This window comes from Pseudoliparis swirei, chromosome 6 (genome assembly GCF_029220125.1).
Source record: "Pseudoliparis swirei isolate HS2019 ecotype Mariana Trench chromosome 6, NWPU_hadal_v1, whole genome shotgun sequence".
Taxonomy (NCBI): Eukaryota; Metazoa; Chordata; class Actinopteri; order Perciformes; family Liparidae; genus Pseudoliparis; species Pseudoliparis swirei.
Window position 1 is genome coordinate 22,616,630 of NC_079393.1, and position 12,358 is coordinate 22,628,987.

Here is a 12,358-nt window from a genome sequence, read left to right on the forward strand (position 1 = left end):
GAAGGCCGGCCCCTCCCTGGAAGTCTTCTCCATTTGTGGATAGTGGCTCTCACTGTGGTTTGCTGGAGTCCCAAACTCTTAGAAAGGGCTTTGTAACCCTTTCCAGAATGAGACATGTCAACTTTGTTTCTTATATGTTCTTTAATTTCTTTAGCAGCAGAAGTCCAACCGTCCTTCTTTGCTTTTTAAGATCTTCTAGTCAACCTCACTTTGCTGTTTAAATGATTATTGATTCAACAGGCCTGGCAGTGATCAGTCTGGGTGTGGCCAGTAACATTTTACTAAGCTTTCCAAGACATGTGGTTAATCAGATTCATTAATTCTCCCCATAGGGCTAGTTAGATTACCCTTAATAAATGAAATCATCATTTAACAATTGTATTCACATCTAATGTTACAATTTGTTTGATGATCTGAATCATTTCAGTGACAAATATGCAACACAAATAAAAATCAGGAAGGGGGCAAATACGTTTTCACACATATATATATATATATATATATATATATATATGCATACACTGTAAATATATATACTTTTGTTTAACTGTTGGCTTATTTATTTATCTGGCTCCCTGACTGGTTTGTGTGTCTTGTTTTCAGACTGTCAGCAACAGGGAGACAGCAGAAGAGCCACGAGAGCCATAAAACCCGGGATCTGTCTCTGCCGACATGTTCCAGAAATGCTCAACAGTGCAATGAAGACCTGATAAACCAATAACTCATGAGTGTCCCACCGAACACACACACTGGAAAGTTGCAGACATCAGTGTTGTGTGTGTGGCCGGCCCCGTGTGTTTGTGTTTTCACACTGTGCTCAAGATAAAGCACTGTGGAGGACTTGCGCTCAAGAGTATGGTCCAACTGTCCACCTCAGTCTACCTGCTGGGAGGCCTTTTGGGTAAGAAACACCTGCATGTGTTTGTGCTTGTGTGTCTGTGTTGTGGCTCCTCCCACTGCAGTTGGTGCTGAGCTGAATTTAGTTTTTGTCCATGGTGTAAAAATGTAATTGTATGTCTGAGTCGCTTGCATACATATATATATATATTAGGGCTGTCAGCGTTAACGCGTTAATCTATGCGATTAATTTGGCCGCGTTAACTCACTAAAATATTTTAACGCAATTAACGCAAGTTTTTTTTTTTTTTTTAAACCGCGGCAGTACGGTTTGACACTGTTTCCGTTTTTAAAACAATCATTTCTCCGCGAAAATAAGGAGCAGAAATCAGTTTAAACTCGTGGATGAATCAGTCGGGTTTCCTCCTGCTCCTCCTTCCTCCCGTCTCCCCCTCTGACACACAGAGGAACGGAGGGCGACGTGTCGGGTGACGCGGCGCGGAAAGAACGCGACACACGAAACCTTCAACGTGATTGGTCAATCCGTTTGTCTGTCAACATTTCGGGGGAAAAAAACAACCAATGAACACTCAGTAAATCACAAAGGACCTCCCACCTCACAGGTTAGGGTCATTTAGCAGCCTGTCAGTCAGAGAACCAGAGGACACGGCGCGAGGACAATGAGGCTCATTTCAGAGCTGAGATTGTTCTGGAATGTTTGATGTATAACACGTGGGGGTGTGTCACATGCAAAAGACTTTAAACGTTGAATTTAATTTATTTTGTAAAATGTATAAAATGCCCCCAGCCTCCAGAGGGTTAACGTGACATATTTGAATGTCAGTCAGTTACCAAGGCCACTGGTTCTGCTGTTCAGTGTTAAAGATGACAGGACCAATGGGGTCTCAATATACTTTTAAAAAAAAACTAATCTGATGTTTCACTGAAGAAACAATTTATCATCCACGATATTAAATACCTCGCTGGCACTGTATATGTAGGAGCCTCTTTGAAAACACAGCTCTGTGTGAAGTTTTGTCTTTAAAAAGAATGAACTTTTAACTTTGAACTTTTAATTGCGATTAATCGCAATTTCAAAATGTGCGATTAATTAGTTAATTTTTTTTAATCGATTGACAGCCCTAATATATATATATATACACACACACACATACATGCATACACAAATACATGCATACACACATACATGCATACACAAATACATGCATACACACACACATACACACATATATACATAGATTCACACACATACACACACATACACACACACACACATGCACACACGCATACACACATACACACACATACATACACATGCACACACACACAAACACATATACACATACAAACATATACATACACACACACACATATACATACATACATACGCACATTTTTACATCATTAAATTAATTGTCTTACATTGGCTACTGTATTATGGAAAAATCATTGAGGATGTCTGTGAATGATTAGTGCGGTCTGCAATCAGGATGGTAGATATTTCACCCTGCAATGTCCAGTTTGTTATGTATTCACATATTTATTGGTATTCATACTTCTGGCGTTTCTGGATAAGATAATTACCACTTCAATTTGACTTGAGCCACACGATGCCCATCTTACAGTAAGATAAAGTGCTACTGTAAAGGCAAAAGTGGAGCAGCTGAGATTACCATCCTCGTACCCGTCCTCGGGAATATTTTTAATCATATTAGTTTTCGGTGCTCTAAAGCTTTGGCCTAGTGTGTGTGTGTAAACCTAGCAAAAGATACGTGTTTTAAAATGGAAACGTAGTCGTGTGGACATGGCCTAAGAGTCAGAGTCAGAGCTTTGTTGATGAGCCCAACTGCAAATGGAAATATACTGTTTATGTTGCATTAGATGTTGGTCCTGATGGTCCGCAGCCTCCTGCTCAAAGCATGAAGTCAATGGGGTCATGGGGAATGGGCTCGGTGTCCCACTGTCTTTCAGAGCGACCGTTAAACACGAGTGTCGGGGGCTTTAGGCTTGTAGTTGGTTATCCGTCTGGGACCTCTCCAGACAGAAGCAGAGTCACTTGCTGAGAGCGGTTTCTCCATACGGTCGTTGAGTATCTCTCACTCGCTATTTAAACCTGTCCTTGTCCCCACTCCTAAATGCTCATTTTGCAACCGTAGCTGTCTGAGTTTCTGATGATACACAGCCATCTTTATCCCATTCCCAGCTCCTCCATGGGTTGGCGGTGCATCTTCCACCACAACAACGGTCCATGCCCCGCAGTCTAGGCTCCTTTACTGACCTCCTTGCCTCGTGACATAAAATAGTGCTGTTTTTCGTGGAGACTAATGGGGTTTGAATAGTAAAAATAAATTGTACCTATCTGTTAAGAAATGTGTCCTATTGATGATCACATACAAACACTGAAATGGAAAATTCCACTTAACACTTGTCTTTTTTTGCAAAATTGCTGAGAAGCCCTTTTATTTTGCTGCAGGAACCGAGATTAGGAGAATTCAGATTGCCTCTCAATGGCTCACAAAATATCCACGTTGAGCAGTAGCAGTGGCCTCGTCCACCACAACAACAAGAAGATCCTCATAAATGATCCTTACAAAGCTCATGGTGTGTTCTGGATTTTATACATTATTCAGAACAGTATCCTTCCTAAAAGCCAGCAGCACCGCTGACATAAACAAAAGCATTCTGAGTAGCAAGTAGTAGTTCTAAGAGGTCAATTAATACCATATTCCACAAATAAACAACAAGGAGGAAAGAGCAAGAGAACAATTTCTACAGCAGGAAGTGAAAGGACTGGATACCCGAGCCTCTCAAATGCTTCACAGACATGTTTGTGAGTGGGCTATAAAAAAAATGCTTTTTAAAAAGTGCAAGTGCATTTTTCTGTGACAACGCCGTCGGTCAGGACTGTTTTTAAACATAACAGTGACGTTATTAACAGGGACTATCGTCTCGCTAATGACATGTCTAATTAGACTTGACTTTCCCCTGTAAGTCATTGGCTGCAGTATTTCTTTTCTTTGTCCTAAGAACCTGCCTGGACTCCGCAGTGAGGCTGTAGGCCAGGGAATTAGATCCTAATTCTGTTTTATAAAGAACAGGGGAGTCATGAGACATGCAAAATAAACATGCATTCTTTTAGCAGTGTCACTTCCATACTTTCTTTCATTTGCAGATCAGCAACATAAACATAAATTAAACTCGTATCAAAACAGAACATCCTGGCTTTCTCTTTTACATGTGGTCTACATGCGATCTTAAATGCGATCCTGATATGCCCTTCTGCTCTCTTGCCAAACACACCTGGCTGTACTCAGGTGTCGTCCACATATAGCCAACGTCATCACCGCATCACCATCGTTATCATCATAAACATATCAACAGTATTGTAGTGGCCATTTGTCCAAAAAACTCAAATAAAACTATAAATCAAATTGCCACTGATGCACCGTGTGGTATTTTTTTTAGTTGACGCAGCCAAAAGAAAGTAATGTTTATTTCCGGATGTCATTATTCTTATAATTTATTTACTAAACAAACAAAAAGAACAAACAAAAACCCATAGGTCAGCCCGGTGCATGCTGGTCCTGAAGCTACCCACACCTACATGTAACCACAGTGTTATCCAATCAGCAACCCAATCCTAAAACTAAATATATTGAAACAACAATCACAATGAACTAAACTAAACTAAAACAATCATAAGAAAAAAGCTCTTCTAACAAATCTAAATATAAACTAAATAAACAATGAATAATCAATATCACTTTACAATAAAACAAAATACAAATGTCAAAATAAATAGCTCCAACAAGAATATCAGCATAATTTGATCTATGGGCAGTAGCACAATTACAATGTTCCCACATGGAGGAGATACAGTATCGATAAACACTAATCAGTGTGATGGCTTCTGCAGGTCGTGTGCCTGCTTCCTTCGTTTGGTTGTATTATTTACACACACGTGACCGGGACATCCCCATTGGGCAGTGTGAAAAGTAAAAATACAAATGATGGCGAATGCAATCTCATCTTCTGTGTCTTCCGGCTTGTGTAGGCCTGTTTCTGCCGTCACCTGTCCTGATGGCGCCGACACCAGCCAGCATGTGCACCCCCTTGAGGACGCTCAACGACAGCCTCAGCCACAGGCGGCGCTACATGGTGAGAGAACAATGGCGGCGGTGCACGCGTGTCTCAGTTGTTTTGGAGGCGAGCTTCAATACGCGCTCTCTAAATATCAGCGTCTGGCTCTGAAGCTTCTGTATCCGAGGGTCTTTTTATAGAAGCGTTGTCCACTTCTACGCAAGTTGGTGATTTCCAGCCAACGGGACATATAGAGAAGACAACAATAATCAGAAAACAAATAAACAGCAAGAGATTTTCCACAACAAATAAAACATTGATTTTTGTAACAATGCAACTTAACCCTCCCCCCGCCTTTGGGTCATTTTGACCCGATTCAATGTTTCACCCTCCTGTTACCTTTATATTTACTAACATATTTTACCCTTTGGGTTCAATTTGACGCCAGCAATTAAAACCTCCAGAAAATTATTAGAATTAATATTGTTTTCCAAGTTTAAGTGTGAGGCACTTTATGTTTGTTTGTTGACTACCGAAAGAACACCGACATTAAACATTGAATGGGGTCAAATTAATCCTAAAGGTAAGGGGGGTATTGATTCGTCAGGTGAAATGACCCTAAGGCAACACAAGGGTTAAAGGGACTCATCAATTCTATTTGCCAGATATTGTACTCGCCTGAGAGAGAAAACATAATTATATGTATTCTTTGCCAGTAGTGTGAGGTGCAAGAAGTGACAAATGTTTCACTGCAACACATGTCATATTCACCCATGTGGAGATCATTCGTAGCTGGTCCAGATGAGTCATTATGGTGATGATCATGACACATTAATCCCTTATTACCCTGATTCAGCATTTTTTTAATGTTTTGCTTTAGTTAGTAAATGTTATAGTCAATGAACCAAAGAAAAAAAAGGTATTAAGCTGTCAGAGTTAAGACATGTCTCTCTCTCGCTCTCTCTCCATTACAGAAGCACAACTTCCCCATCAACTACACCATCAGGGTTCATCATAAGGAAATCTTTAAACTGTCAGACATCAACAGAATGGTACATTTTCCTTTCAGAGGTCAAGTGTTCTCACATGGAGCTTTTTTTGTGCCTTAGAAGTCTCACAATGTCAGACTGTCTGACTTCATGAAAACACCAACACCTGGTCAGTTGAATGGGTTCCTCTTTGTCACAAAGTTCTGGCTAACTGCAATTGAACCTGCATAACCACAATGTACCTGTTGTGTCTTCCCTTTATATATATATATATATATATATATATACAATTTAGTGTTTGAGAAATCCAAATTAATTGGTCAATTTTAACATTTTTCTTCGTGTCTCACGTTCACATAACTGATAACATCTATCTCCTCTGCTTAACACATCAGAGGCTACAGGTGGAGCAGTTGGATGCCCTGGTTCTCCAGCGGTTGTGGTTCCAGGTCAACCAAGGCGTGTTAAAAAAGGTACAAATAATAGTACAAATGTTATTATTTTAGTGCCCCTTTTCCTTCTCTCCAAACAGTTGTCCAAATGAACTGCAGTTTATTGAGTGTGGCCATTGATATTTCTTAACATAAAGCATGTGTCGTCTGCTATAAAAAGTGTATTTAAATTGGTTGATGGTCATAAAATGCTCACGGCTGAAGCATAAGCACCACACAGCCGTTCACTGCACAAATCAAACGCTGTTCGGATAGAAAAATAGCTTTTGACATGTTATAAAATGCAGTTTTCAGTTGAATCAAAAGGACCACGCCTTAATGAAAAAGTGTTGCGGCACCCACACATGTCGTAGAATAGCATGTGCCGCTCAGCTGCTGACAACGACAGACATGTTGAATTAGTGTTGCTCTCTCAACTCTGTATGTGTCTCCAAACCCCCACAGGGCTTGAACATATGTAATCATTAGAATCCAGTGGGAACTGACTGCAAATAACCACCAGTTGTGTTAGTTTAACTGGGTTTGGTGTTGGCTGCTCTCTCCGGTGGGTTCTCCTGGTGCCCACACTGCATGCCATGAACACTTACAGGACGTGTGCTTTCCCACGATGCCAAGTAAAGTAGCACTTCCCAAAAAAATATCACCAGCTTTAAGCCACACTTCAGCGCACTTAACCTAATAGTGAGTGGTGCAAAATCATCATTAACCCCAGGTGACGCCAATTAGGCCTCCACCGGGCACCGCTCACTGAGCGCCCCCCATCCCCCCCTGCAGCTGAGCCTAACCACGCCCCACCACCACAGTGCTCAGAGCTGACGAAGTCACTCGATTCCTCCCAGTCTCCTGCGCCACACCAGTAGAGCGGTTGACAGCAATGCAGCTGCTTTTCCAAACACCAATAATCAACAAAAAGGTTGATTTCGTTAGATTCATCGCATGTTGTCAGGACAATGATTCCAATTTTTGTTTGATTTTTGTGTCTCACTTATTTGTTCTGTATCTTGTAATTTGAAAAAGAAGCTGAGCTTGAATAGAGAGACAACTATTTGCATGAGAGACAACCTTCCCAAACTAAAAATAATAAACACTATCGCCTCTCAGGTGTGTCACATCAGTGACTAATTGAAGGACGGCTCTTTTTAAAAACTTTTTTTTGTACTATGCTGATTGTATTAATTTAATTAAATGTTGTGAGATTTGTAGGCTCCACTGACTTTTTCCCCCAAATTTGTTATTAAATACATTACCTTATAGTGCATTTCCTGAATTGGGAATTCCAATCCCTTACCCGTATCCAAGTTTTTTCTCCTTTTTCACAACACATGTTGTATTGTCTAAATATAATCTGGAAAATGGAGAAGACATTTGTTGGGGTTGTCTGCGTTTTTTAAGTTTGACGGCATCCTTTTGTGTTTTTAATTTTCAGATCATCCGAGTGATGCCGAAGAGACATCCTTCACGGCCGTACACCACGGAGTTGGAAAGACGCTTTAGGGATGCAGAGGGGGTCTTTGTACAGTCACATCCCACCGAGGTAAGCTCCACTTCATACAGCTGTACCACAGCTGTATTTTATATATTTTCAAAAAAGTGAATTCCTCTCAGACGGTAGAATCTCACAGCACAGTGTATTCACATGTGTCTTCATCGACATGTGTTAAACCATGCTGGCCCAATAGTAGTAGCAATTTAAAAATGACATTACATTTTTAATCATTACTTCATTAAGTCTCCCCCAGACAGCTTACGTGGCTATTTTTCTGTGTGTGTGTGTGTGTGTGTGTGTGTGTGTGCAGGTGTTTCAGCGGGAGCTTCCAGAGACGATCCAGGACACTTGGGATCATTTAACAGAGGAGACCGACAGAGTGCCGGAGTCCAGCTGGCGGTTTGCTCCCCCGAAGTTACTTCTGGACAACTTCTGCCACACCATGCACTGCCTCTTCAGCGAGTGCTTCGCCGGCACAGAAGCGCAGCAGCACTGTGAGTACAACAAAGGTGACACGGCAGACTGTAACTTAAAATATAGAAGATGGTTTCTAATGTGACTGGACTATAATAGCAGAGCCTAACACACTAGAAGATAACTATTTAAAGCAAATAACAACAACTCTAAACACTCCAAGCAGAACATCCTGCTATCAAAGGGTCCTTCTACATGCTGGGTCAGCCATTGGCCAACACACACAATGATGTGCCTGGGGTCACATGTGGGGTCACATGTGGGGTCACATGTGAGGTCACATGTGGGGTCACATGTGGGGTCATTTCTTCATGCATGTCATCAGCAACCAAATAGTGCCGGATTAGATTTGACAGAACAGAATTTAGCTGACAGTCAGGACAGTGCCTACTTGTCTTGGAGGATGTTGTTAACTGTTTATTAGATTTCATTCATACCTGAGTCATCTTATAGTTATAATAACTATACGCATGTTATAATCAGCATACAGTTACAATAATGATACTCGTACAGTGATCATACATGACAGTGACCTTCTCCTTTGTTTTCCTAATGAATATTCCTAACTAATTATCATATATTTCTTTTGTATACATTTATAACATAGATATTTTTATTTACACGTGTGTGTGTGAGTATATTTATATATTAAAAAAACATTACAACTCTCCACCATGATACTTTTGTACTTTTACTGAGGTGGCATCCTCTGGCCCATCGCAAACAAGATGTCGTTTTCCCAAAGCTTCACTGCCTTTAAAACTTCTAACCCCCCCCCCCCCCCCCCCCGGACACAGATTGAATGTCTGAATGGAAAATACTGAAATGGAAATGTTATAACTAGTTCCAGACAAACATCCTACAACTATTTTAAAAAGCTCACAAAATGGGGCCCGTGCAGATTTCATTCTAGACTTCATCCTCTATGTATTTGGTGTATCTGTGTGTGTATGTTTGTTTGTGGTGTGCATGTGTATTTGTGTTATTTATTCATAAGGATTATTTAGTCATGTTCCTTAGTGTTCCTTGTGTTTTTTTTCTGTGTAAACAAATGTGCTTTACTAGCACATACAATTAGTCGGAAGTCTGCTTCTGGTATGTAAATTACCGAGATAACAATGCAATGCAGGGATCTACGTCTCTGGGATTTAGGCACAATATTGTAAACAACACCAAGTTGTGCAGTTTATCAAGAACAGCTGCGACTGCTTTTACTGTGACTCCTCAAACTCAAAGAGAGTAAAGTTGTGTTTAAGTGGAGGACCTCTGAGTAGCCCACGGTTCATATCCATAAATCATGCCAGGCATAACATAGCGAAACTAGAATGGGCACTCGGTAGAGCGCATACCTTCGCATATCACAAGATTGGGCATTGAATTATGAACATTTTGGCATTAGTTGCATGCCAATTGGACAAAAATGTATCGTGCTATGGTAAAAAAAGAGTTTGACCTTTCCATAACCTTGACCTTGACCTTTGACTCGATTGATCCCAAAATCTAATCAAATGGTCCCCGGATAATAACCAATCATCCCACCAAATTTCATGCGATTCAAGAACATTTTGACCTGTTCATGACCTTTGACCTTGACCTTTGACCCGATCGATCCCAAAATCTAGTCAACTGGTCCCCGGATAATAAACAATCATCCCACCAAATTTCATGCGATTCGGTTCAATTCTTTTTGAGTTCTGCGAAAGATTTTGACCTGTTCATGACCTTTGACCTTTGACCCGATCGATCCCAAAATCTCATCAACTGGTCCCCGGATAATAAACAATCATCCCACCAAATTTCATGCGATTCGGTTCAATACTTTTTGAGTTTTGCGAATAACACGCATACAAATAAATAAATAAATAAATACACGGCGATCAAAACATAACCTTCCGGCATTTTCAATGCGAAGGTAATGATGGAAGATTTACGAGAGTGACTCAAGTTTCTCTCCTTGTCTTCTTTTCAGACTGCGTTGTTTCCCATTTGAGGAAAGGCAGACAGACAGTCTTGCATACCGAGAGCTGAGAAGAGGCCCGTGGGTCCAAGGCGTCCCTGTCGATAATGAGGGGTTGCTATTATCCCTTGAGCAATAGAGGGAGGGGTGCCATTCTGATTTATGAACATCAACAAGTCTTTCCCAAATCCATCAAGATTTTCTTGATGATATGATGAAGACACTCTGCAACGCAGTATGATATTGTATGCACAGCAACGATAGTCGCAGTGATTTCATGAGCATATGGACTTTCTGCTCAAATGTGGTAGTAAACACTCAAACTCTAAAGATCTTCCAAATATCTGTCTTAGGAAGCTTAAGTTTGTTTCTTTCAGTGGCAGCTCATGATGCTTTCATACTTGGGTTTCAATTGTTGGACATCAATGAGCTCGAGCAAGCGCAATGTATATGAACTGGACTTCTACTACTGTCTCCTTGGTTTAATGTTTTTGAAATTACATTTATTTTGTATTATTCAGTGAAACAAGACTTAAATTAATACATTGGGAGACATGGCAAGATTGAAACATGCATTGGGTACAGTGTAGAAGTTAAAGCTCCAAACCCAGGGTGTGGGGTGTGTGTGTTGGAGCCGGGCGGTCTTTATCCACCGGTGTCAGTTGTTGACATTTCTTACCTGCAGCTCACTTTAGAGCGTTATTATCTGGATCTGTGCGTCGGCCCACATTGCATATCGAATAGCTGTCAGAACAAGTTGGAATTCATTTTGAAGTCATGTATTTTTTCTACTTATGTAAGGAGAATTTTTTTCTTCAAATGATTATTTTGATGACTAAATTACCTGTTAAAATCTTCAGTAATTATCAACAGCATTTCCAATATGAAGTGTTGTTACAGTCCCATTTGTTTAAAGTTTATAATCAGTTCCCAAATCTATTTGTTCTCTTAATTCAGTTATTCTCCTAATAAATACATTTGTCTTAAATATTTAAATTTTCTATTATATTCTATTGGTTTTGAGGGTTTTTCAGTTGTTCTTTAAAGAAGTTCAGCTCTAAACATGCTATAAAGGAAAGCTGTGAAAGTTTAACCGGAGAATCAAGATCCAAATCTATTTAACATTCAACATAAAATATTTTACTTCAAAGCAAATCTGTTTCTTTTATCGTGGTTTTCTGTAGGAAATTGCCTCTCAGGTTGCGTCAGCTTTACAGTTTTATTTATTTCCACTCAAGCAATTAAACTTGATGCCATCTTAGGGCTCGATCACACCAGACGCGACTCTAAAGAACGCAGCCGCACCAAAAATGCCTTGTCAAAAACCTGCCGGGCAAAACAGCGCGGTGCACCTGTGGAGCGGACCTGCGTGCGCAACCAACCGTTAATTTTGGGTTCGAGATATTTAAAAAAAAGAAAGGAAAGAGTATGGCGAACACCACCATCTATTCCATGAGTTGTGTCTCATGGCGAGGCTTTCAGTTGCACTTCCGACCCAGCAGGAGTCAGTTTGAGTCGTGTTTAGATTTAGAATTATAAAGATCTTCGTAATTAAATACCGCTAATATAATATATAATATGAGGTTCTCCACGGGAAAACAGGAAGGAAAGCCTCCTGCTTGATTCGATTGGCTGCTTTGGCCGAGTGTGACGTTGATGAGCTGTGCTCCTCCGCGCCTCGCGCTTAAAGTTGAGAATATTTCAACTTTTAACCGCGCCTGAAAAACGCAAGAAACCCGCCGCGTGGCATTTAAAAGGCGCGACTTTCAGACGTACCAGAGGGAATCAATGGTTTTGCGGGCGACGCGTTTTTGAGAGGCGCGTCTGATGTGATCGAGCCCTTAGGAATAGATTATATTCGTACATATCACATAGATCATACTTTAGTTTAAGAGGCACTTTGATTATGGCGCTCAACATATAAAGGATAATGCAAATCTATGAAAGAACTTGCGTCAGGCCTTGTGCATATGAAGGACACTGTAGGCCTTCTTTGGGTCTTTTGAACATTTGGGCCTCACGATTATTTGCTCGCCACTTCACGCCTGCAATGTGCCGACTT

The 12,358-nt window shown here is 40.6% G+C and overlaps 1 protein-coding gene across 1 annotated transcript; it reads left to right on the plus strand.

Moving 5' to 3' along the window:
• The first annotated feature begins 752 nt into the window (after positions 1-752).
• il34 (interleukin 34) lies at positions 753-10,388 on the plus strand. Its single transcript, XM_056417103.1, has 7 exons — positions 753-901; positions 4,913-5,016; positions 5,913-5,990; positions 6,323-6,400; positions 7,806-7,913; positions 8,176-8,359; positions 10,309-10,388. The coding sequence occupies exons 1-7, from the start codon at positions 856-858 to the stop codon at positions 10,365-10,367; spliced, it is 657 nt and encodes a 218-aa protein (XP_056273078.1). The 5' UTR covers positions 753-855; the 3' UTR covers positions 10,368-10,388.
• Positions 10,389-12,358: the final 1,970 nt, after the last annotated feature.

Excerpts from the sequence above, each read along its gene's own strand:
- il34 (XM_056417103.1), top strand. The coding sequence starts at position 856 with ATGGTCCAACTGTCCACCTCAGTCTACCTGCTGGGAGGCCTTTTGG. Across the intron at positions 5,991-6,322 it reads TGTCAGACATCAACAGAATG|AGGCTACAGGTGGAGCAGTT; the intron begins GTACATTTTCCT and ends TTAACACATCAG. Across the intron at positions 8,360-10,308 it reads CACAGAAGCGCAGCAGCACT|ACTGCGTTGTTTCCCATTTG; the intron begins GTGAGTACAACA and ends TCTTCTTTTCAG.